The 26546-nt window shown below is 56.4% G+C and overlaps 1 protein-coding gene across 1 annotated transcript; it reads right to left on the reverse strand.

Annotated features, from left to right (window-relative positions):
* SPIRE2 (spire type actin nucleation factor 2) lies at positions 1-26546 on the reverse strand. Its single transcript, XM_057535097.1, is given in 17 exon segments — positions 1-377; positions 606-721; positions 1330-1357; positions 5336-5403; positions 5495-5629; positions 7830-7942; positions 8928-9105; positions 9796-9965; positions 10059-10182; positions 10356-10442; positions 11049-11213; positions 11300-11380; positions 14055-14414; positions 18760-18800; positions 26183-26324; positions 26327-26401; positions 26403-26546. Coding segments are annotated over 17 exon segments (2160 nt in total). The 5' UTR covers positions 26457-26546; the 3' UTR covers positions 1-154.

Genomic DNA, 26546 nt, shown 5'->3' on the forward strand with positions numbered 1-26546 from the left:
ATATGTACATGCACATCACGAGGGCCGGGGGCCGCTGTGCCCCAGGACGGGGACTTCTCTGCCTGGTCCAGGACTAGCCTGGCTCCTCCCCAGAAGCATGGTCACCCGGGCACCTCGAAAAGCCTCTGACCGGGCGGCCAGGGGGCCACAGCCATCACTTGAGGTCGAGTGTCCAGGTGTTCGAGATGTAGAGGGACTGGGTGTGGCGGGCGCGGCGGGGCGTGGTGTTGAGGGCGTCCACACTCCTGCGGCTGGAGCGCACCACGTCCGCCACAAAGCCGGTGCAGTCGCTGCAGACGTCCTTCAGGACGCAGCCGTGAGTGTAGATGTGCGGGAACTCCTCCTCCACGCTCCGCCAGTGGGGCCCCTGCAGGGGTCTGGGGCAGGACGGGGCCGTCAGGGGTCCTCCCGAGTCTCCACATCCCCCCGCGCCCACAGCAGGCAGAGCAAAGTCCATCCCGCAGCAGCTCTTCCTTGGGCGGAATTTGGGTCCTGGGCTCTGACCTCTCAGCCCCAGCCCACCCCAGCACACAGGCCCCCGCCCAGCGTCCGGGTGACGGTGACGGCTGCCCACCACAGGGACGTCACCAAGGGCAGGCACGCACTGGAAGGCGTCTCTTCTCTGCGCCGGCGGGGCTTTGGCGGTTGACACCCTCTGAGGACTCTCGAAGCCCAGCGTGTACACGGGGATGTGTGCAAACTTCTTAGATGGCATCTTCATCTGCAACACAGAGAGACACTCCAGGCACCCTGGTCCCCCCGAACAGCCGCCAACACACAAGATGGAGCACTGCGGCCTGTATGTTATCAGTACTTAACATTGATGAGGTGGTCTCTCTATGGCCAAGTGGCAGCATAAAAAGTAAGGGTTTGAAAATAGCGGTGGTAAAAATCCCTCAAACAGATGATTGTTTCTGGGACGAGGTGTAAAGGGGTGACATCCTTCCAAATGTTATCCTTTACCTCTGTGCACACCTGCGTGTACGCAGACACCCCAAGCTGCTATAAAATGAGGCTTTCCAAAAACACTCGAGGAATTTGGGGTGTCAGAAGGAGGACTTTTAGAGAACGAGACGGGTCTCCTGGCACTGGCCTACTAACACAGAATATTTAATTTTTTAAAAAAGGGACCATTTACAAGGGTCTTTAAAAACTACAGTCTTGGGAAGTGTAGGAGTGGATTGCTCTGGAGGAAGCTGAAGTGGTGAGTAGTGAGCGGGGATCATCTGACAGGAGACAGCAGAGCCTCTGCCCACCCCCGGACAGGCCCAGTCAGGCCGCAGGACACCTGAGATGCGGGCCCTCGCTCTGACCCCAGGTGGTCCTCACCTTTATGTTGCAGGAACTGCAGACAGCTCTGGAGAGAAAAGAAGAGGGTTAGCAGTGTCAGCTGTGAGGGGTCCAGCACCCGCCTAGCACACACGCGAGGCCAGGCTGTCACTTCCTCCTGCTTGACCCCTGGCCACGTCAGTGCTTTACTTTCATTTTACTCCCAAATCTTGCTTTTCTTCTTGCTCAGCTCTACACCCAAAATCCTTCTGCCCCTCCTCGCTCTTTCTGGGGAGCATCTGGTCTGGGGTGGAGGGTACCTGACCCCTCTCCACAAGCACCGTCAGAGCCAGCCGCCCTCAAGTGAGATGCCCAGCTTTAAGCAGTGATTAACAGTTTTTATTTCCCATACATGATTTCAAAAGTAAATGCCTTCTTGCTGTAAAAATTCAAACACTAGAGAGAATTTTAACTTAGACAGGAGTCCTCTCCTGTAAAGCCCATCCTAGAGATGATCCCTACTATCAGCAGTTTCCATTCTCCATATCGAAGCATAAATTAACAAAAACATACATTTAAAATAAAAATACAATAAATGAAATGGGGTATCATGTGTACTATCCTATAAAGATACACCAGGGCTCTTCTCCACATCAGTACAAATTGTGCAAATTCATTTTTTAAAACAAGGGACCATGCACTCTTGCATGGATGTCCCATAATTAATTCGCCATCAACAAACCTCTGTTATTAGTTTGATTTTATTTTACTGTGGTCAGGGAACATACTTTGTATGATATCAATCCTTCCGCATTTTTGAGACTTGGTTTTTGACCCAGAATAGTCAATTTTGGTGAATGTTCCTTGTGCACTTGATAAGAACACACATCCCACTGTTCGGTCTAGTTTCTCTAAATGTCACTTAGATCAAGTTGGTGATAGTGTCATTCAAATCTCCTATACCCTTAGGGTTTCATATCTCTAACTGTAACCATGGATTTAGCTATTTTTCCTTGCAGCCTGTCAATGTTTTGTTCCATGTATATTGAATCTCTTGCTAGGTGTGGAAAATGTTCAGGATTATTTCCTCCCTTTATCATTATGAAATGAACTCCTTTAACTCTGATAATATTCTTTACTCCATAGTCTACTTTGTATTGTATTAATATATCGACTCAAGCTTTCTTTAGACTACTGTTGGTGTGGTGTATCTTTCTCCACCCATCTCCCTCCAACCAGTTTGTGTCTTTTATTTAATGTACATGTCTTGGGAATTCCATGGTGGTCCAGTGGTTAGGACTCCGTGCTTGGGTTTGCAGGGGGCTTGGGTTTGATCCCCGGTTGGGGAACTAAGATCCTGCAAGCCATGCAGCATAGCCAAAAAATAAAATAAAATAAAAAATAAATTACATGTCTTGTAGACAGCAGATTGTCTCGCTTTCTTTATTCAATCTGGGAAACTCTGCCTTTTAATTGGATTGTTTACACCATTTATGTTTAATGTAATTGTTGATATAATTGGGTTTAAGTCTATCATCTTGTGATTTGTTTTCTTTTTGTCCTATTTGTTCTTTGTTCCCTTTTCCTGTTTATGCTTTCTGTATTGAGTATTTTTTATGATTCCATTTTATCTTCTTTGTTGACATACAAGCCATTCCAGTGGTTGCTTTTGGGCTCATAGGATAGTCTTTAATTTACCACAGTCTTCCTTCAAGTAATATTTTACCATCTCATATAAAAACTTGTAACAGCATACTTACAATCCTCCACCTCTGGTCTTAATGCTATTGTTATATTTTTTAGTTACAGATATGTGATAACCCCCCAAATACATTTTTATTATTTTTTTGCATGCCTGGTAATCTTTGGATGATGGACACTGAATTTTACCTTGTTGGGTGCTGGGTATTGGTTTACCTTTTAAAGAGGTATAAAAAGATAATCTTATATGTTAGGAGTTGCTGTTCCTAGTGCTCTTATTCCTTTGTGTACATTCAGATCTCCATCTGGTGTCATTTTCCATCTACGTGGCAGACCTCGTTTAACATTTGTTCCAGTGTGGGTCTGCTGGTGAAGAATTTTTTTGGCTTCTGTATTTCTGGAAATGTCTTTACTTTTGCCTCTTGCTGGGTACAGAATTCTGGACTGACCGTTTTTTTTTCCTTCTTTCGGTACCTTAAAGATGTTGTTCCACTGACATCTTGCCTGCAATGTTTTGGTGAGAAATCTGCAGTCATCTTTCTCTTTCTCTGTACATAACATGTCTTTATTTGCTGACTGACTTTAGGAATTTCTCTTTATCACCGGTTTTGATCAATTTAATTATTATGTGTCTTGGTGTGATTTTATTCATATTTCTTGTGCTTGGGGTTCACTGAGTTTCTTGTAGGTTTATATTTTTCATCAAATTCGGAAAACCTTTTTAGCTGTTATTTCTTCAAATACTTTTTCTGCCCCCACATCTTTGGGGACTTTAATTACACCTATATTAGGCTTCTTAACGTTATCCCACAGCTTGCCAACACCTTTTTTATTTTTAAATTCTTTTTTCTCTCAGTGTTTTTGTTTTGGATAATTTTGTTTTGGATAGTTTCTATTGCTACGTCTTCAAGTTAACTAATCTTTTCTTCTGCACAGTCCTCTGAATGTCTAAGCTGCTATAAATCATCCAGTGTAATTTTCATCCCAAACATTCCAGTTTTCATGCCTAGAGGTTCGATTTGTCTCTTCTTTACCTTTTCCATGTCTTTAACTTTGGCAGCATATGAAATGCAGTTCAAAACTTTTAATGTCCACGGGACTTCCCTGGTGGTCCAGTGGTTAAGACTCCACACTTCCACTGCAGGGGGCACGGGTTCAATCTCTGGTTGGGGAACTCAGATCCCGCATGCTGTGCGGTGTGGCCAAAAAAACAAAAACAAAAAACAAAAAACCTTTTAATGTCCTTATCTGCTAATCCTAAAATCTGTGTCAGTTCTGGGTGATTTGATTGATTTTTCTCATCATGGGTCATGTTTTCCTGCTTCTTGACATGCCTGATAATATTTGATTGGATGCCAGGCGTTTTATCTTGCTGGGTGCTGGATATTTCTTTATTCCTATTCTTGAGCTTTGCTCTGGGAAGCAGTTAAGATACTTGGGAATAGTTTGGTCCTTTCTGGTCTTGCTTTTGCGATTTGTTAGTTCTGGAGCAGTGCTCAGTCTAGGGGCACTTATTCCTGCTAGTGAGGCAAGACCTTCCTGTGTATTCCACTCAGTGGCCATGAATCACAACTTTCCACCGTGGCTGGTGGGAATAGACACTATTCCTGGTACTGTTCCTTTAAAACCTTAGGACAGGGTCAGTCAACTTTTTCTGTAAAAGCTCAGATAGTCAACATTTTAGGTGTGGCTAAATGAATAATAAACAGATGGGTGTGGCTGTGTTCCAATAAAACTTTATTTATAAAATAGGCAGTGGGCCAGATTTGGCCCATGGGCTGGAGTTTGCCAATCTGTGCTTCAAGATGATTCCTTCCAAACCCTCAGTAATTTCCTTGCATGTATGTGCTGATCAGAACTCTGAACACTCAAGGGGGACCTTCTGCAGGTCTCTTGAGACCTGCTTCCTGGAGGACTCTCTCCAAAGGGGAGAACTCTAGATGCCCGGGTCCCCTGGTTCTCAGCTTTAGCTCCTCCACTCCAGGAGCTGAACAGGCTCCGAGTCCAGAGTTGAGGCAGTCCTAGGATACAGCTCACCCTGTCTGCTTCCCGTTGGTTGCTTGATACCTGATGTCTTGAGAACCGGTGTTTCATGTCTTTGAGTTTTTTGGGTTTTTTTTCTTTTTGGCTGTTTCATGTGGAAGATGCCTGTCCTGCTTCCTGTTACCCCACCTTGGCTGAAAGTGGGGGCTGCTCAGCTGTTACGATTAAATTAAAAATTCTGTCCCTTCCTTGCACGACTCACAGTGCCTGATAGATCATCCTCAGAATCACAGGAAGCTCTACTGGACAGAAGCCTAGAGGCTTCTTAGCCCTCCTTCCCATGTTAATTCACAGCCAAGGTGCATTCAAAAGGCTCACTCACCTCTTGCAAAAGAGACAGGTGGGCGGCCAGGAGAACAGTGGGAACTTGGTCCGGCAGCAGCAGCAAATCTGTACGGAAAGGTCTGGTTAGAGCCCAGTTTTGTCCAGAACTCGCCAGGCCCAGTCCTGCCCTCACCTGCCCCAACCCCGGGCTCCTCACCTTCCCCTTCTTCAGACTGCTGAAGAGCTCCTTATTCTGCAGGAACTTCTCCATCTCGGCCTTCACCAGCACACGGCGCACGTCCATCACCTCCTCCACCGTCAGAGCCAGGCTCTCCACGGGATGGCTGAACTCCTGTGGCAGGAGGCCCGAGGGGCCGGTCTCAGGCTCTCAGGGCGTCTCCGTAAGTTCCCCTCTTCCCTGAGGACCCTGGCACCTCCCTGGCCTTGGTCCACCAAGCTCAGCAGCTCCATAAAACGCCCCGCTCCTCAGCTCGGCCACGCCAGGGAGCCGTACTGCTCCCTAGGACTTCTCTGTGCACGGCTACAGGCAAGGGCTCTCTGACCGGCCCTGCCCACCCCACCGGTCAGCCCCCGGCCCGTCGATGGCCTCGTTGCACATGTAACCCTTCAGCCCATCCCACCTTCGTTCGCAGTGCTCCCGGACCTGAAGCATCTGCCTCCAGCCTTGCTCCCCACCTGCGGACACCAGGCCAGTCAAAGCCAGCCAGAGCCCCCAGGCCCACTGCCCCCACTCCTGGAACCCTCCCCCGCTCCCACCTCCCTCCCAGCGCCAACCATCCACTGCGACTCCGGGTCTGCCAGTCAGGTGGTTGCACCTATCCACCTCGTCATGACCGCCCGGCCCTTTGGGCCGCCATGGCGAGTACACCCTGTCCTAGCCCCCAGGGGAACAGTCCTGTGTTCTTAGCACAGAACTCCATCTCTCAAAGCGTCAGTTCCTCTTCTATAAAGCGGGGCATTTCAGCTCCACTGAGAGGACGCAGTGCCTGGCGCCCGGAATTGAAACGTTAGCTACCAAGATGAGGCGGCATGGGAGGTACCAGAGGCTGGTGGGAGTTGGACAGTGTTTATGGGTCAGACTTTCAGGATTGTCCTATTTAGGCTTGTTGGTCAGCTGCTACTGTGTGGCATCGGGTGAGTCTGGGACCCCGTGTTCTTCTCTGACCAGAAGCGTCCAGGTCTTCTGGCTTCTGATTTCTGTTTCTAGTAGCCTGGTGGTGCTGTTTATATTTGAACAATTCCCCTCTAAACCTTACAGGTGTTACATTAACTGCACACATTGCCAAGAGATCTCAAGCTGGGTGCTGGGCAGATTGGGCTGAGCACATACTCAGGGCAGAGGCAAGGCCACTCAAGTTCTCGGGTTTGAGAGCCAAGCCGCTTGGAAGGGAAACACTTACGGGACTTGCTATTCAAACACGTCCCCCGAATCCTTGACATCCCTGCTGTCAAGAAGTGGCCCCCTGAGTAGGACTCAGTGACTCATTTGTACTGAACGGATAAGGCGGAAGTGACAGTGTGTCCCCTCCGAGACTGGGTCATAAAGACACTGGCTTCCTCCTGGCTCTCGGATCGCTCACCCCGGGGGGAGCCATGCTGCGAGGGCACTCAGGCAGCCCCGGGGAGAGGCCACACTGGAGGAGCTGAGGCCTCCTGCCCACAGCCGGGGGAGGAGCCTCCTTGGAGGCGGGTGGAGCCTTCAGGTGAGGCGGGGGCCCTGCCGACACTCCAGCTGCAGCCTCGCTCGAGTCCGAGCCAGGGCCGCCGGGCCGAGCCACTTCCGGGTTCGGGACCCACAGAAACTGTGAGATAATAAATGTGTTGTTGTAGCTGCTAAGTTTGGGGGTGATTTTTTTACACGGCAAAAGACACCTAATACAGGACTCAGAGGGGAAAGCATGCCCTTCAGTTGGGGAGTATTAACAGTAACACGACCTTAACTTTTCAAAGCCTTTGAACATCTGTTCTCACTTGAGGCTCTTGGTAAAACTTCAAGGAAGCGATTATGACAACCACACCCTGGACATTCCTCCACACGCCAGCAAGGTGCCCTGTGGCCCCCCAGGCACTTCACTGCTCTCATCCCATTTGATAAAATCATGCACCAAGGTTCAGGTCCAAGTGGGGACCTCAAAACAGCAGCAACTGTTAGCTCTTTACAATGAAAAGTCAGACAAAATTCACAGCCAATGAAACTGAGGCGCAGCGAGGGAACAGCACAGAGTCGAGACCTGAGAAAGTGCTCTCCGGTGTCACCACGCTGCCTTCCAGGCACAGGGCGCTGGGCTTCTCGCCTGTCCTGATCCCCCAGAGATGGAACTGGGCTGTCCCCTTAGCAAGGCCCTTCTCCGGCCCGGGGGGCCGCGGTGCCCAGAAGGTCCAGGTGGTGGCAGCAAAGACCAACCTGCCCAGATGGGGTGGCTGGAGTGGGGACCCCACTCGCCACTGAGGGGAGCCCTCCCCACCCCGGAGCCCAGCAGGCGCACCACCCCATCACAGCCACCCTGGACGACAGCGCCTCCCTCACTCACCAGCCACCGGTGATTGGCGTCCGGGGCCTCGGAGGCCCCAGGCCTGTCGACTGAGCCCAGGTCACTGCGTGGCGGGGAGCTGCAGTCAGGCCGGGACTGGACGCTGACAGAACCTGGTAGAAGAGCCGGGGGCTGTCAGGACAACCTGCAGGAGTTCTGGCGTCGGACAGCTGTGCCCAGGGAGCGGGGAGATGGCCCTCCAGGCAGCAGGAGATGATGGTGGGGTGGTTTCCTGGGGGTGAGGGGTCTAGTAGAGGACACGTCACCCACAGCGAGGGCCTGTGCAGTGCGGCAAGCCAGAGGGGCCCATATCTGAGCCCACGATGGGGCCGTGGCAGCCTTGGTCAGCCCCCCTCACCACACTTTGCCTGGAGACCCAGAGGGGCAGAGAGGATCGGAGGGGGAAGAGGGGCAAGAGGGGGTCCACCTCCACCACGGGGGGACAGTGAGGTACGGAATTCCTGGCCTGGACCTCTTCACACCAGGAGTCATAGCCACTAAATGAGACCATCCCGAGAGGGGCCAGAAATTAACACGGGGGCTCAAGGTGACCTTGAGGGGAGAGAAGGGGGCCTGGCCACGTCTGGTGGGAGGCACTGGGCGGGGTGGCAACCCTGTGACCCGGGGCACTTGGTGGGGCCCAGCCTTCACCACGGAGGGGACCAACTAACCCTGCGTGGCCAGCAGAACCATACCATCCTGCGCGCTGACCGACAGGGAAAGGGCGGGGCACGTGACAAAGCCCAGGGCACTGGTCAGGCTCCAGAGTGGTGTGTGCTACTCTGTGGGCATGTCTCCACTGACAGAAAGACTAGGCGGATCTATCAATCGTCCATCCATCCAGCTTTCTTTCTATACACCAATATGTCAACAGCAATTATCCCCAGGTAATAGAATCGTGGGAACTTCTTTTTAAAGCTTTACAATGAATATGGATTACTAATTTCATAAAGTTTTAAAAGGTGGGGGATGGCTGCCTGGGTGATAAATACCCTTCCTGCAGGTGCGAGCTCCCTGTACCCTCTGAAGCCACTGGGACCGGGCAGGGGCAAAGGGCGCCCGCAGGAGGGTGTCCAGGGAAGGGAGGGCAGCACCCACCCGGCTCCTGGGCGCTGGGCGTCCAGGACTGCACGCTGCCCGCACGCGGCCGAGCCGGCTCCAGGCCTCCAGGGGGCTGTAGGCCAGAGGTCACCTCGCTCCGGAGCTGGGCCAGGTCGTGCTCCGAGAAAGAGCGGTCTCGCCTCAGTGTCACCTCCGCACACGGCGACTCTTCCTCCTGCGAACACACCAGCCCGTCACCGCCCTGACCTCTCTGCCCGCCAGCACCTCCTGCCTGCCCTTGGGCTGAGGTGTCAGGCACAGGGGCCTCCGCTACACACTGCCCAGGCCAGGGGGGGAGGCGGGTGCCTCGAAAACCAGACCCTGGTCTGCGGCCCCTGGAAAGCCCTGGGAGGGCAGGTCTGGGGCAGGTGGGGCCCGTGGACATGGCCACCACCCTGGTCTCTGGGCTCAGAGGGCAGCAGCCAGGATGCAGAGCCCCACTGGGACATGCTGGCTTTTCACCTCCGAGGGGGGCTGCCCAGCTTCCCAGCCCCAGGAGGACGGAGCGCTCTGCTTTAGACCTTTTTGTGCAGAGGCCACAGTGGCTCAAGGCCACTGTCCCAGTGACCCTTCTGAGCCACCAAGATGGGAAAGGGTCCCTGAGCCCGGCCATGCTTGCCCGCAGGGCAGACCCAGCCCCACAGCAGGACACCAGCTTCACAGCAGGGCACGCCCCACAGAGCTGGATGCCAGACACTGGCTGTGTCCTTGCCCGCTCCCTCCCCCCCCTCCCCTCCCTCCCCTTCCTCCCCTCCCTCCCCTTCCTTCCCTCCCTCCCCTTCCTTCCCCCCCTCCTCCCCCTCCCCCCCTCCTCCCCCTCCCCGCCTCCTCCTCAGTCTCTCCTCAGGAACCCGTGGGCTCTGACCTCGGATATGTTCATCTCCTCCATCTCAGCCAGCGTGGGTGCCTTGAGCAGGACTCGGGGCCGCGGGCGCTGGGCACTACTCCCGGCATCCGTGACGGATAGGTTGATGCAGGAGCTGGACTTGACGTCCCCAGAGCAGGCGTTGAGGATGCAGGGCAGAGAGCCGAACCCTGGGGCAGGCAGCAGGTGAGGCAGGACAGGACAGGACGGGTTGGGGGGTGGAGGGGAGGCAAGGGGCAGGGGAGGGGATGTCCCGTGCTCACCCCGCCCGTCCCAGTGCCTGCCCTCCACGGGGCGCAGCCTGCGTTCCTGCTTGATCTCCTCCAGGATCTTCTCGTGCAGCGTTCTCTGTTTCTGGGGTAAGGGGCGAAGCCTTCTCTCTGAGACCTGCAAGGGGTGTGGCAGCGCCAGGTGGGGCCCGACTCCCAAGCTGGGGAGGAACCCTGCATGAGGAATCCGGAGCCCGCGGCATCACAGGGGTGGACGTGGAGGCCCTGTGTGCTCCTGGGGCAGTGAACGCCCCAGAACCAACCTTCCAAACGCCCCAAGGGAGCCGGTACCTGCTTCAGCGGAGGCCGGGAGCGGATGAAGTCCAGGATAAGTTCATGGGCATCCTTCTTCACCCTGGGAGGGATGTCCCCGTTGACCTGTGTGTGGGGTGAGGGCAGCAGGGCTAAGGGTCCATCTGCCAGGGCTGTGGCCTTGAGAGGGGCTCAGGCAGCCATGGGCAGCGCCTGGGCCTCACTCCAGCCTCCCTCCCAGCGGCTGTGTGGCCGTGGCCTTCAAGGCCTGACCACGAGCTTTCCCTGCATCTCGGATTCTTCATGTGGAAATGGGGGTCAGTGGCGCCACCTCATAGGGTTGTCGTAACGATGAAATTAACCCGCACGTTTCAGATTCTCAGCGATGCGGGCACACAGCGAGGGCTATGTGAGCGTTAAATGGGACAATCCTGCAGCCTCAGCTCCTGCCCCTGGTCCCCTTCTCCCTGCCCTTGCCACACTGTGTCCCTGAAAGGGCCGTGAGCCATGTGACTCCGGGCCACGTCTGCCCCAGTTCAGTGGCCAGCACACCAAGCAGGGGCTCCAGCGAGCAGAGGGGGCTGAACGTGGACCCCCTTCAACACGGCTTACCATGACCTACAGAGGCCCACCATGACCTTGAGGAGCCCACTATGACCTTGAGGGGCCCACCATGACCTTGAGGGGCCCACTATGACCTCGAGTGGCCCACCATGACCTTGAGAGGCTCACCATGACCTTGCGCAGCTTGTAGTTCCTGGCGCGGATGTCCTGCATCAGCATCTCGAAGGGGGTGAGCTGGAACTCTGTGGGCAGGGAGTTGAACTCCTGCTCCTGCACCTTCTTCAGCTTCACCCCGTGGCGGAGCTCCCGCATGAGCTGGACCCAGAGTCGGGCCTGGGCCCCCGAGAAGATGAAAATGGCCCTTAGCCCCGGGCAGGGCTCCCGGGCTGTGCCCCGGGCCAGCGGGGGCCATGGCTTACCCAGTCCGTGCGTCCCAGGCTGTCGAGCTCCATCAGGGGCTTCTCTGACTGCGGCTCGTCCTCCCGAAGCTTCTGCAGCATCTGTAAGTCCAGGAGAAATGGGAGAACAGCAGCCGTGGGGATGTGGGCCCTGCTGGTCTGTCCCCCTGGGGACGCTCGTGTACCACATCGGCTACTAGCCCACCAGCTAAAAAAGGGACAAGTGGGCATTTTGGACAAGGCTTTGGGGCTCAGAAAGATACCTGGGGGAACCAAGCCATCAGCCTCGGAGCCACCCGGGGACCCTTGTGTCCCACTGGCTACCTGTGGCCGCATCTCCCAGGCAAGGGCAGGGGAGAAAGCACAGCCTCCACAGGGCACCCACACAGTACCTCCCGGCTGCAGTAGAATCTGCCCCCTTCCCTCACTGGTCCACACCCCACCCGCCCACCCCCAGGCACCGCGTCTTCCACAGACAGCAGATGCAGGCGTGGAGGCCACTCCCTCATCCGGGAAGGGCTTCAGACCTCAGCTCACAGGGCCCCTGGGCCCCACGCACACCCACCCTCATGGGACACCCTCGGCGCTTCTCTGCACACGATCCCACCTGCAGTTGTACGTTTATCTGCTGCTTTGATTGTTGTCTGAATGGTTGGCTCCGTGAGGCCAGAACCACGTTTTCTGTTTTCGTTTTTATCTTCTTATCTTAGTGTTTCTGGCTCCTAGCACTGTGTGACACATGCTAGGTCTTAAACATTGGTTGAAGGAATAAATGAATCAATAAATGGGTAGTTGGATGGGTGGGTGGACGGCCGAGAGGGTGAGTTACTCAGCAGGTCCAGGCAAACAGTCACAGGGACGTATTTCACGAACTGGGAAGAATGCTGCCCTCATGGTGAGGGCCCAAGAATGCTGGGGATTGTTAGGTAGCTGTCCTACGCTGAGAATTTGGGAAGAAGCTGCTAGGTTCGTTGCCCTGGATCTTGGCAGCAGCTGGGGCTCTGCTCTCCCCAATCTTCCACCCTGGAGAAGCAGCTGCCTTTGGCGCACAGCCTCGCCCACCCCATCCCCCAAATCAGACAGAACTGGTTACCCTGGCTTTCACCCCAAGCCACTTGCCAAACCGCTTTGGGACGCTCTAGAAAACTCTGCCAAGTCTCTGAGAAGCACAAGGTGTGTGATTCTAAAAATAGACCTGCGTGTGACCTGGCGGTCTCCACAAAGGGCATGAAGGTGGGTCTCCTGTCCTGCCTGGAGTATCTCTACCTGCCCCCTGAGTCGGCTGTTTCTGCCCCAAACGCCAGCCCAGCTGCGCCCCACCAACAGCCTCCCTCTCACCACCTCCTCCAATTTCCCGGACTTCTCTTGGGTCAACTGCTTGAAGTCTAGAGCTGTTTGCTCCTAAAACAAAGAGCTTTTATTGCCTGGGTAGGAATTGGCCTCAGCAACAGGACAGGTGACAGAAAAGCATTAGGGCCATCCACAATGAGAGCACTGCAAGGGCATCTCTGAGATGCCGGGGAAGCGTGGGGAGGGAAGAAGGGGGATGGGGCTTCGGAGGCACAGGCTGTGCAGAGGGACCACCCCACCCCCCCCTTGGGCTAGGATTGGGCTGCAGATGAGGGCCAAGTGGCTCAAGCAGCATCTGAATTGTCCTGCGCTGGGTCCCAGGCCCATCGATCAAAACAACCCTGAGAGCCTGCTCAAGCTCAGGGCCAGGGAAGCTGTGCAGGCACGCTTCCTGGTCAGAGGAAACGAGAGACACATGCCCACAAAGGGCCAGGGTGGAATCAGGGGCCAGCATCAGTTAATTCCAAAATTACCTTCTGACCTCTCCAAAATCTCTTTTTTTTCTCATCTGTGAAATGCTGGTGGAAGGCAGGGGTCCCTGTGGGCTGTGACCCCCGTTTCAAGGAAACACCTCAGTTCCCGCCAAGGGAGAGGCTGGGAGAGCTGGGGCAGAGACTGTCACCTCCTGTGACTTTGAGACCACGAAGAAGCAGAGCAGCCCCGGGAGAAGGCCAGCTGGGAGCCGGGTCAGGCCCCCTCTGCTCTGTACTAGCTGTGGCGTGGGGCAAGGACACAGCCCCTCAGAGGCTTTCCAACTGCTCATCTGGGAAAAGGGTGATAACCACGGAGGGAGGTGGAGGGGAACAGCAGACTGTCACCAGCGGGGCAAACACCTGGGCGAGTGTCCTCTCACTGAACTGCCCACCTCCCCAAAGCTCCAGCACGCTGCCACCCCTGCATGGGTCCTGGGCCGCCCTCTGCACCCTACTTTCAGAAGGAACCATCAGCTGGGCAGGTGAGCCGGAGGCAGGACTCACAGCCCCTTTTGCAGATGTAAACATGGGGATCAGGGAAGTTAATAACTAACTTAGAGGCAACAGGAGTGAGGTCACAGGGTAAAGGTGCCACTTATGTAAATTTCTGAGCCTCAGTTCCCTCCTGTGCAAAACCGGGTAAGCAGGAGGTGTGCGGGTTAAGCTAAAACCTGCAAAGCGTTCAGGGCAGTCCCACACAGAGTGAGCTGCGAGCGGAGGATTTCCACGCCCTGTGGACCGACAGAGGGACACAGGGAAGGAGGCAGGGACGGGGACCGACAGCCTGGCTCCGCCCACCTGGCCCCGCCTCTGCGGGTGGAGGCGCCTTCACGGCCCCACCCCTTGCTCCACCCGCCCCCACGTGCTCCGCCTGCCGCACCCTCAGCCCCTCTCAGACGCCCCCACGTCCTTGGTCCCTACGGCCTGGTTCCCCCCCCCGAGTCTCCACTCACCTCCTTGGCCTCCCGGACCCTGGCGAGGAAGGCGCGCAGCTCCAGCGTCTCCACGAAAAGTGCGCGGCACACGGCCTGGTAGTGGGTCTGAGCGCCCCGGGGCTCGGTCAGGCGCGCGGCGCACAGGCGCATGGCCTGCGTGAAGGTGCGCACGGCGCGGGGGCCGCCCTCGGCCTCCTCCTCCTCCTCGGGGGCCCCGTAGCCCTCGTCGGCTGCCCCGCCACCGCCATCGTCGTCGCAGTCGCTGTTGGCCATGAGGTCGATGAGCCGCTCCAGCTGCGGGCTGAGCTCGCGCTCCTCGTGCTCTGCCAGGCCCCAGTCCAGCGCGCGGTAGATGGCGAAGCCCAGCGACTGAACCACCTGCGGGACAGGGGCCCGCGGTCACAGACAGGCAGGGAGGGCACACACGCACGGGAGGGGTGCCGGGAGGGGGCCGGCGGCGGGCCTGAGTCCCAGCCGCCGCAGGAGAAGGTCACCACCGCGCGGCTTCTAAAGGTGAAATGGAACAGCAGCTGTCCTCCCTGGGGATGCGCCCAGGGTCACCCAGACGGGGAACAGCGTGCTCCCCGAGCAGCACAGCCACTGTGGAAGACTGTGTGGCAAGTTCTTGTAATCCAACACGCTTTTACCGCGGGACTGCAGCTCCTCTCTGGGGAACTGAACCAAGAGAGAGGAAAAACGTGTATCCTCACAAGTCGTGAGCTGGACAGCCGTGTGGAGCCCTGACCCCCGTGCACAGCCCAGGCCAGAACTCCAGGCTGCTGGGCTCCGCATACACGGAGCTCTAAGCAAGACAAATCGAATCTACAGTCACCAAGGGCCAGCCCGTGGCTCCCAGCCGGCATGGGGGGTGGAGGTTGGAGGAGCACAGGAACTTGGGGGACGTTGGAAAAGGTCTGTATTCTTGAGTGCAGCGTTGCGTACGTGGTATACACATTGGTCAGAACTCACCAAATGAAAGCTTACCCCAACAACTTTGTTAAAAAAAGACAGAGAGGCAACCTAATCAAACGTTAGCTTTTCATATGCTGTAACAGCATATTTTAAATCAGAGGAGAAAGACTAGTTTATTCGATAAAGCTTGACACTGGAACTCACAAAAAGCGAGATCCCCTCCCTTAAGTATTTTAAGCTGCATGTAAATTTCAATGTATGTAAATTTAAGCTGAAAAAGAAAAACCTAAAAAATAATTGTACCTGAGTACGGGGAGCAGGGTGGGGTCACCAGGGGGCAGGTGCGGAGGGAAGGGGCGGGGCCCGCAGGGAACAGGTGTGTCCTTAGCTGTGGGGCCCACCATGCTATTCTGCTGGCTTTGTATATGCTTGAAATTCTTTCTCCATAATGTTTTTTTTTAAATTTATTAATTAATTTATTTATTTTTGGCTGCATTGGGTCTTTGTTGCTGCGTGCGGGCTTTCTCTAGTTGTGGCGAGCGGGGGCTACTCTTAGTCGCGGTGCGCGGGCTTCCCACTGCGGCGGCGTCTCTTGTTGCGGAGCATGGGCTCTAGGCACGCGGGCTTCAGCAGTTGTGGCACGTGGGCTCAGTAGTTGTGGCTCGCGGGTTCTAGAGCGCAGGCTCAGTAGTTGTGGCGCACGAGCTTAGCTGCTCTGCAGCATGTGGGATCTTCCCAGACCAGGGCACGAACCTGTGTCCCCTGCATTGGCAGGCGGATTCTTAACCACTGTGCCACCAGGGAAGTCCCATAATAAGTTTTTTTAAAAGTGGATTAGCACATTAGGAATCTGAGTCCTGCGGTAGAGAGACCTCTTCACTCTGCTTTCAATTTTACTTGGCGAGGAACCCTGTTTGCACAGACTACCATTAACATCTAGGAATCCAGGTTCTGTGGAAGACGGTCATCTGTCCCAGTGCTGTGTGCACCCGACAGTTCCTGCTCACACAGTGGCCCTGGGACGCGGGTCTGCTTGACAGGGAGGCACCAAGGGGAAAGCAGTTCCATGCCAGCCAGTGGCACAGCTGAGCATAAGAAATAAGAATAAGGAAGCTGGACCTCCCCGGTGGCGCAGTGGTTAAGAATCCGCCTGCCAACGCAGGGGACAGGGGTTCGAGCCCTGGTCCGGGAAGATCCCACATGCCACGGAGCAACTATGCCCGCGCGCCACAACTACTGAGCCCGTGTGCCACAACTACTGAGCCCGTGTGCCACAACTTCTGAAGTCCGTGCGCCTAGAGCCCGTGCTCCATAACAAGAGAAGCCACCGCAATGAGAAGCACGTGCACTGCAATGAAGAGTAGCCCCCGCTCGCAGCAACCAGAGAAAGCCCGCGCGCAGCAACGAAGACCCAATGCAGCCAAAAATAAATAAATAAATCCTTAAAAAAAAAAAAAAGAATAAGGAAGCTGCATCCAGTGTGCACGGCACTTTGTTTCTGTGTTTGAAACTGCTTTTGTGGTTTCCCTTGAGGACAACGATGCAAAAGATACACACACACCAAAATGACAACAGCTCTTTGCCACTTAACCTTGCCACAAGCCTTGAGGTAACCTCTCGTTTCACAGGTGGGGCAGAGACACAGAATGGCCGCGCTGGCCTGGGGGTCGGGTTGGCCTGCAGCCTCTGCCCTGACCTCGTGCCACGGACAGAGCTGCACCCTCACCAGGCACCAGGCCACCTGGCCTCCCGGGCCCTTCTGGCCTCTCCTCTCCTTTCCTGTGATCCCACCCCCCTGGGCCCCAAGGGAGTGGGCTGGAGCAGAGCTGAAGGACAGGTGCGAGTGTCAGTGCTGTGCAGGGGACAGGGCACAAGAACAGGCCTTCCCTGTCCTGCAGAAACGCCTCAGAAGACACCCTGAGCCTGGAGGGGGCGTAGGGGCGTCAGCCTGGCTCGGGACACCGGACGCATGGGAGGAGCAAGGCCCCAGTGGGAGAAAAGTTCCAGCAAAAGTCAACAACGCTCCCAACCTGGAGGTGTCTTATCTCTGCCTCAGGAGGCAAGGGTCAGACCTGGCTCCAAGTCGCACCCTAGAACCATGAGGCAAAGGCCGGTCACATCCGACAGGTGACCGAAGGGCCAGGCCATGGCGGGTGGAGTCCCTGTGGCAGTGGGATCTCCAGAAAGCACCTGGATGCCCCGCAGGACGAGTGGGTGGGCGAGGGCCGCACTTCACACAAATTTCCAGCGGTCCTTTCTTGCCCCAGAGGTGGGGGCCAGGAAGGAGATGGTGGGGGGAGTGAACTCCACTCCCGCCCCCCCGGGGGGGCCTCACAGCCCCTGCCAAGCACAGGGGTGGCCCTGACCCAGTCTCTCCGAAGGAGGCCACTGTGCCCCATGGGGTGGGGCAGGCAGCAAAGCTCCCCCGCTCCAGCGCAGCACAGCCTGCCGCCCGCCCAGCCTCCCCCCCCCCCCCCCCCCCGTCCTCCTGGTCGCAGGCCCGTGCAGGCATCACATCAGTGAAAGGGTTAACTCCACTGCAGCCTCTTATCTGATAGCTGCTCCTTAAAAGCTTCCCAAAGGCAAAGACCACCAGCTTCTCCATAAGGAAAAATCTGGGCAGCCGGCCAAGAGTCTCAGAACCCTGGGCCCCGCCTGCCCGGGCAGCGTGGGAACCAGGCACCCGCAGGCCCAGTGGGCCAGCCCCAGGGACCGGCCGAGTAACTGAAGGGCCAGTGTGAGAACCTACGCAAACAGCACAGGAGACTGCCCTGCCCCACTTCTCGGGCGGGGCTCTCAGGGTGATTTATGAGGCTCCAGGCAGAACAGTGCAGACTGCACCCCTACATACAAAGTTCCTTGTAAATATTTTCAAAACTGATAACAAGAGGCCTCCTTCGGAGCGGGAGGTCGTGAACACAAGTCTAGTCGGGGCCTGTGGGCAGCAGGGCAGCCCCGGCAGCGGGAGCAGGGCTGAGCAGTGAAATTGGTTCTTGAAAACACATGGCTGCGTTTTTCCCCCTCAAATTCCAGAAAACGGTATAGCACAGAGTTCACAGCAATCCTATGGGAAATCCATGTTGTGTGAACAGCATCCACCCCAGCCAGAGGGGATATCTAATCACTGACATTATTAAGAATTGCCAGCATGTGGCGATGAGAAAAAGTCAGAAAACTTGGGGATGGTTTTATTATTGTTTCTAAACTCTACACAGCAAACCATACAGCCTCTTTTGGCCTGTGCCCACACCCTTGCTCTAACACTGTGTTTAATATATAAATATGTATTTGCACAAAACTGTTTTTTGTAAGGCAGGAGAATGATAAACATCAAATTCAATTATCTGGGGGCGGGCAGATGGGACGGGAGACACAGGAAGAGGTCCTGCCGGTGAGGTTTGCGTTCTGGGTTGGGTGGACGCTCCGGGACATTGGTTGTGGGCTGCTTTTCCTGTTTGTCCCCCAGACCCAATTCCTGTCCAACACTCTGTGACCAGGGAGCCCCGGAGACCACATCACCTTTGCCCTCTCCTCCCTCGGGTCAGTGGGAGGCCCCTCCAGGAGCCCGGGGGTCGCAGGGGAGAGGGAGGTGGGTACCTCACTTCCCCTGAACTTCAGGCCCACTGAGTCCACACCACCCTGGCGGGCTCCCCCATCACCGCCTGCCCTCTGGGCTCAATCTCCCCATCAAGCCTTTCCACTAAGCCACTGAGCATTTATCTGCGTCCTGCCTCACGGGAACAACTGTATAACTTTATGTGCGATATACAAGACACCTAACTTTAACGTGTAAAGTTTGTTTGTAAAGTACCTGAGCTTCCGAGCTGGCCGGTGACACCATCGCTGTGGACTCTGCAAGGGGAGAGAAGAGGCAGTCAGGACCAGCTTCAGCGGCCCCGGGACCCGACACACGGGGCCGGCCCCCGCCCCCCACTGCCCCCCCACCCGGAGCACACAGCGCATCGCCAAAGGTCTCCGTCGGAAACCAGAAAGCTGAGCCATCAGCCACTGGACGGACACCGACAAGGCCCAGCTCCGGGCTGGACACCAGGCGAGCCGTGCAGCCCTGCCCCAGGGGCGGAGGGTCGGCTGGCAAAGACAGCCCCTGCTCGCCCCGTACAGCGACCACTCAGAGAGGAGCAGCCAACAGGGCCACGGGGTCCATCCCGCCCCCTTGGGAAGCAAGGCTGGGGGCACAAGTGAAAGGGGAGAGAGGAAGTAGCCAGGGGCCAGCTCGGGTCAGCCAGGCCCAGGGAAAGCCCTCACGGTCGGAAGCCGCACACCCCCAAATCAGAGCTAGATGAGAAACCCAGACGCAGTGGAAAGGGCAGGCCTTGCTCCAGAGTTCCCAACAGCTGCGCTGGGTCAGCTGGCATCTGGCCACCACCTCTGGATTTGGGGATTTCTCCCCAGACTGTCTCTGCCAGAGATTCAGAGTCCCCGGGACGAAACCCAGGTGCTGAATTGGGCTCTAGGTATTTTATTATGTTTATTATTAAACATGGCACTGAGTTGGCATGTTTACAAGTACTCAGTTGTGTAACCGGTGTACAGCCCAGGAGGTAGATGGTTCTTGTACCCATTTCACAGATGAGGAAACGGATGCCCAAGGGAGTGAGCTCGTTGGCCCCAAGGTGTCACAGCTAGTAAGTGGTGGTGCCGGGTGTGGCCAGGCTGGGGGACCCCAGAATCTATGCTCCAGTCACTCCCTGAGCCACCCCCTGGCCTCCCAAGGGGCCAGGCTGGACGAGACACAGAAAACCCACCTCCTTCCACCACCTGCCTTGAATAAGGCACGCAGAACTGTGTTAGGGTATGAAGTTTAGCTGCCTTAAATTGAGGTGGATAAAAAACACAAACCGTGCAATTCTCTGCTAAGTGAACCTGCTAACTCTGCAAATATTTTCAAAATGCCATCAAGAGACCGGAAGACTGCCAAAGATAAAGCGCGTTTGTGTCGGGCTGATCCATTAAATAATGGAAGACACTGCACCCCCAGCATCAGTGGAGTTAATGCAACAGTGAGCATTAACTCCCAGGGAGCAGCTGGGCGTATACAGGTGTTGGATGGTCCGTAAAAGCCTGTAGCTGTGAATGGGGGCCATGGAAGGTGCAAGGGATCACACTTGACAAAGGTGCTTCCCGGAGGTGCCAGGGCCCCGAGTTTCCCTGATTTCAAGGGGGCAGGGGGCAGCCAGCCCTCAGCGCCCATCACAACCCAGCACGGTCTGGAAGGTGAGTGTTCACCAGCCCAGTTGTACTTTAAGTCGTTGTACTTTAAGTCGCACGGACTCGGGGGCCCCGCGGTGGTTCCGTGCCCAGCGCTTTGCCGCAGAGCTGGCAAGTGACCTACCGTGGCTTCAGTCCACAGACTCCTTGTAGAGGCTGGCGCCACGGCTCCCTCTTCACAGAGGAGGAAACTCAAGCTCAGAGAGATACCGAGATTGACCGAGACCACACAGCTAACAAATGGTGGAGCTGGGGCTTGCAGGCGGGGCTGACACAGCGGTGGGCGCCCTGGGCTCAGCTCAGGCTCATCTGCCCAGCTACCGGGGTGCCAACTCCAGGCCACCTCCTCCTGGACTGGGCCGTACCCGGAGGCCAAACTCCCTCCCAGGAGTCTAACAGGATCACAGCGAAACCCTAGCATCTGACACTCACTGGCGTGTCTGCTTAGACGGCCACGTCCTGGGACCAGAGCAACCAGTGCCCGGTGCTCCCTTTGTGGGAGCCACACAGATACCTCGGCCCCCACAGCGTGGCCCTGGCACTGAACCGTTGATGCCGTCCCGGGGACCGAGGACCCCTTCTGCGCGAACACCTGGGTAGCAGGAGTGGGGCCCTGCAGTGGCAGAGAGGCTGGGCTGCATCCCCCATGAGCCAAGTCTCCAGGGCACACGGGTCCCCCAGGGACCCCAAAGACCTGAAGCCTCTTCTAGAAGCATGGGGCAGAACTGGCAAAGGGCCGGGTGGGCTGAGCTTACCGTGCGGTCATTTGTCATGTGACCCCAGGCACAGGCATCTCACAGGTGTCCCAACAGGGAACACAGCTTGTCGAGGGACTGCCTTCCTGTGAGGTAATCCTTGCTCAGAGGTGAGACTAAATCTCAGTGCTATCTACGAGCACACCAGCTCACACATTCACACCCTTCCCACGCACACACGCACGCACACGTGCACGCACGCCCACCTTCCCCATGCAGTGCCTTCAGCCCTCGCCCCCATTTTCTGAAGGGGGTGCTTGGTGTTCTCTGCGGCGCAGGGTGTTTCCCATCAAGAACCGTGCAGTGGAGCAGCGCCCAGGCCCCTGCCTCCTGCAGTCCTGCTCTGGGCCCATCACATGAACCTGCGGGAGCTGCTTCCCCAGCTGTGTCTGGGGAGGTGCACATGGGACCAGGATCAGGACAGCCCACAAGCCAGTGCCTCCTGGGCCAGGTATGTCCCAAGGCTCCCCAAACATCCACACGGCCTCTGGGGCAGTTGCTATCAAACCCCCACTGCACAGAGAATGAAACTGAGGCACCCAGAGGCCTAAGTAACTTCCCAAGGTCAGGCAGCGGTGGGCGCAAGCTAAGGCTGAGTCTACTCGCCAGCCCTGTCCCCACCTCTCCCCGAGGGTGACTGCATCGCTGCTTTGCTTCCTGGACCTCGGTTTTCTCGTCTGTACGATGGGCTCATAGCAGTGCTTCCCTCGCTCCCCGTCTCCCAGGATGGCAAGGTGGAGCCGCTGCATCCCCGCACCATGTCTTGACTGTGTGACCCTCACAGGAGCAAAGGGCCCGGGAGGACCGCTGCATGACAGCAAGGGTGCATGGCAGCTTTGGTGGGGGGTCAAGAAGCAGGAGACAAAAGCCATACGGGAAGGACCTGGTTGAAAGAAAATGTTTCAACCAGAAATACTCTGGCTGCCAGGAGGAGATTCAGGGAAGTATGCTCTCCTCGGAAGCAGGATTTCATCTTTCCAGCCAGCCCCTACTCTCCTCTCACTGCTGGACACTCAGCCCTCACCTGTACGTCCATCTGTGTGGAGAGCCATTTAAAAAGACACAGGTGGGACTTCCCTGGTGGCACAGTGGTTAAGAACCCGCCTGCCAATGCAGGGGACATGGGTTTGAGCCCTGGTCCAGGAAGATCCCACATGCCGCGGAGCAGCTAAGCCCGTGCACCACAACTACTGAGCCTGCACTCTAGAGCCCACGAGCCACAACTACTGAAGCCTGCGCGCCTACAGCCCACGCTCCGCAACAAGAGGAGCTACTGCAATGAGAAGCCCACGCACCGCAATGAAGAGTAGCCCCCGCTCGCCGCAACTAGAGAAAGCCCGCGTGCAGCAACTAAGAGCCAACACAGCCCAAAATAAATAAATAAAATTTTAAAAAAGATATAGGCAAGCTACAGAGACAGTCCCTGGTCACTCAGGAGGCGATCTCCCAGTGAGGCCCAGCAAGTCCACCTTGAGGGCCCGGAGCCCACAGGACACGCAGGGTTGCCTGGAACACCAGGGGTCCAACTTCAGCTCCTGGGAAGGGACATGCTGGGCCAGGAGACGTGGGAAGGGGCATCTCCAGTGAGCACAGACGGCCCCACGTACACACACAGTGACAGCAGCACAGAAACAGCAGCAGCAGGGGCGGAAAGAGCAGCACGTGTGTCTGTGTGTCTGTGTGCACAGGTCCCTGGGCCCAGGGTGATGTGGGCTCTGTACTGATGTTCCCTCATGAGTCCTCCCCACTCCCTGGGCACGTGCTACTCTCAGCCCAGTTTATGCAGGAGGAGTGGGGGCCCCAGCACTGCTATTTCTCCACCTACTGGGCTGGAGGTAAAGAGGTAGATAGAGAACTGGGCCCCATGAAGCTCATGACACAGGGATGCCAAGGTCCAACGCAGGACAAACTAAACGGTCTCTGTGTTTGGAACTCAGGGCTGCAAACGAGGTGAACTGGGAAGGCCTTGCCTCTAGGCAGTGGTGGGCTGCAAGGGGGAAGCTTGACCCTGGAGACAGGGCCCGGTGCTTGGTGGGGGGAGGGCCTGGAAGGGCCAGTGGCCTCAGAACTACAGGCAGAAAAGGACGGAGTGGGAGGAGGGGTGCAGGGGCAGGTGTGACCTGGCGGACAGGTCACATGAGCAGCCAAGCGTGAAGAGAGGGGCCTGTGCAAAATTCTAGCACCAAAACTGACAAGAAAAAAACCCAGAAAAGCAGGGCAGCGTGTAAATTAGCGTAAGCAGAATGGAGAAGGTCGGAGGTGAAAGGAGCCCCATCAACACCCCGCACCCACCCTCCACCTGCCCAAGGGGGTTTTCATGGGGGAGAGCCTGGTGCCTGGAGAAAAGTATGTTGTTTGCCCGCAAATGTCGGCTGGGAGGGTGGGAGGTCTCAGGCAAGGTGATAGCCGAGCGCTGCTTTGGAGCAGGCAGTGTCCTGGCGGGCCTGCCCTGGAGGCATCAGGCGGACAAATGCCACTGAAAGTGTCCCAGGACCACTGGCCACGCTGCACGAATGGGCTTCGCCTCAGAGGACGGTCAGCACACGCACTGCAGAGATGCCTGGTGGACTTTCTTGCCTCAAGTTAAAAAACAAAACAAAACACCCTTGCCCATCGGGAGGTTTTAATAATGGCCTCTTAAAAATAACTTCACTGTTAACACGTTTTTCCATTTTCCCACTTGAAAAAGGGGGCTTCCGAGCAGTTATGAAGAAGTCTTCAGACTTGCCGACTAGGAAGTTTACTCGAGTAAGCGTCCCCTGCTTAGCTGGAAGTGGGAAGTATTCCCACTTGTATGCTAAAGTAATAGTACTCCTCCACACCCCCCGCCCCCTGCAAGTCAGGTTTAGTTTGGTTGTTGATTTCTTTTCTTTTTTCTTCTTTTTGGCCACGCGGCATGTGGGATCTTAGCTCCCTGACCAGGGGTCGAACCTGCTCCCCCTGCAGTGGAAGCACAGAGTCTCAACCTCTGGACCGCCAGAGAAGTCCCTGGTTGTTGATTTCTTTAAAGTTATTTTAAACGTTGACTTAATGCCTACGTTTACCAGAACTTCCTGAGGGAGGATGGGAACCTTCTTCTCAACTGCGATTACAGCACGAGATAAACACGCATCTTTCAGTGAATCCAGTAATCACTCAAGTCCCAGAGAAACGCTGGGTTAGCTACCTTAGGGAGACAGCTGGTCTAAAGTTTCAGCTGATTCACAAAAGCTCAACAGGGACAGAAGAGAAAGTTCAGGGTAATCTATTTTTCTTAATCTTTAAAGAGGCAGCAAGTCACAAACCTCATCCACCTTTACAAGACGTGTTTATGGACAGACACCAAAGATCATGTCTAAGGGAAAATGAAATTGGGCTCCTCTGTGTCGTGGGCTGGAACGTCCCCATACAGGTCAGTGGAGAGTGGCCACACGTGAGCTTTGAAGCGCAGCCTTGGATTTCCAGTCGACCTGTGAGTATGAAGGCAGCACGAGTGCCGCTGGGCCTGCAGGGACCAGGAAGAAAGGGCTGACACATCCCCAGGGCTGGAGAGGTGGACAGAACCAGATGACCGCTGCACCCGAGGATGGCCCTTGTGGTCCACTGTGGAGAGTACTGACCCCACAGTCAGAGATGCAGGGACCCCTCAGCTCTGCATCTGACTGGTGGCGAACCACTTACCACTCTGTGCCTCAGCTTCCCCATCTTTAAAGTCAGAGGGTTGAGACCAGGCAGGCCCGTTATAGTCCTGTACTGCTCTGCGGTGCCAGAAGCCACCCCCTGGGTTACACTGCTTGTCTTCCGGGATGAGGACGGGCACAGGGAAGGTCTTTTAAGGAGGACATACAGCTTTAAGAGAAAAACTCTTGGTGAATATGCAGACTCCAGGGCCCCACCGATGAGGAGAGGCCATCCTGTATCGTGCTCTCAGCCCAGCCTTTGAAGACAGTGGACACAGGCATTGAGAGCATCAGGGCTGAATCCAAATCCTGCCGCTTCCTGTGTGACTATGGGTAAGCCTGAGCCTCAGCTTACCCGACTGTAAAATGGGAACAGTACTGTTTGAGTCCAGCTCTTATTATTTTCTCCTGTCAAATAAGTGTTTTTGTGCAAAATAGAGCAACTCTCAAGTGTCACACAGCTGAGGTGTTAAGGGAGGTGGGAGCAGGGTTCAGAGATGAGAAGAAGCTTGTGGAGAAATAGTGACGGTCCTAGGGGGTGGGAGAGGTTCAGCAGACCCCTCCCTGTTACCAAAGGAGCTGTCGCTTCTGGCTAGCTTTGCCCTGGTCCTTCCCAGCCCTCCATGAGTCTGCCCATGGATTTCTGCAAACCCACCCCCTCCAGCACACACAGCTGGCCTGTGTGCTTCCCCAGGGGTATCACTTTTGGGGGTAATACCATCATATGCTCCGTCCCAGCACTCTACTTCTCCAGGAAGAAAACTTTTTTCTTAAAGAGGCTACAAATCACTTAAACTCATCATTCTGCATAGACTTCAAGTATCTTTCAAGGGCTTCATTGTTGGTTCCCGTTCATGGTTCAGAGCAGAACACTAAGCAAGTTGTTCCCCAAATTTTACACATTCTCTGTTAAATCTTCATACCCACGGAAAACGAGCCCGAGGAAAACATGTGTTTCCTTTCGTGCCTAAGCGCCTGTGCACCTACCACTCCAATAAGGATCCACACCACCAGGCACTGGGTGGGAAGGTCTGAGGGCTGCAGACCCCCAGAGGAAAAGGAAGCAGCCCAGGTGGGGGAGGACCGCGGTAGGAGGGGCAGAGTCCAGTCTCCCTGCTGAAGGGGCCTCAGGCAAGGAGCCAAAGCCCCCTCCTCTCCAGCCAGCAGCTGGCCCTGATGTTAAGATGGGTTTCAGGTGGGGGGAATCCAGGAAAGGGAGGGGGGGGGTGAGGGTCCCAGGTCGAGAGAGTGACTTTCATGTCTAGCAGAGAGAGAGAGGAAAAGCGGGGGCAAGGGGCGGAGGTCCGCGTCCCAGCGGAGAGTTGCTGGGGGCTCCCAATCCAGAAAGGGGAGAGGAGGGAGGAGGGCCTTCCAGTCTCGTAGAGAGAGAAGGCGGAGGAGGGGCCCCCAGTGCGGCAGAGGGAGGGCGCGGAAATGGGAGAGGTCGGCGGGTCCAGAGAGGGAAGGCGCCGGAAGGGGGGCGCCGGTGCCGGGTCCAGGTCCAGGTCCAGCAGAGGGAGGGAGGGTCTCAGCCCCTCCCCACGGGCGGACACCGCCCGCCGCCCCGCCGCGCCCCCGCCCCCGGCCTCACCTGCCGCGCCGGGCTCCCGCTGCGCGCTGACCGAGCCGTCCCTGCGCAGGAGGATGTCCGCTGTGTCCCGGATGCGCCGCCGGCCGCCCGGCGCGCCCCGCAGCCCGCGGCAGCACTGGAAGCACACGGCCCACCGCCTGCTCCCTCGTTGATGGGCTGCTCGTACGCCTTCAGCACCTCCTCCAGGGACAGCTCCCACGGCTCTGGCCGCCCAGCGCCCCCCGGCCCGCTCGCCCGCGGCCGCGTCGCCGCTGGAGCTGCCGGCCCGGGCCATGGCCGCCCCATCATCGCCGCCTGCGCGCCCAGCCCGTTTCCATAACAGCCGCGCCAGGGCCGACGCGCCCGCGAAGCGCGGGGGGCGGAT

Source organism: Balaenoptera acutorostrata, chromosome 19 (assembly GCF_949987535.1).
Source record: "Balaenoptera acutorostrata chromosome 19, mBalAcu1.1, whole genome shotgun sequence".
NCBI classification, from domain to species: domain Eukaryota; kingdom Metazoa; phylum Chordata; class Mammalia; order Artiodactyla; family Balaenopteridae; genus Balaenoptera; species Balaenoptera acutorostrata.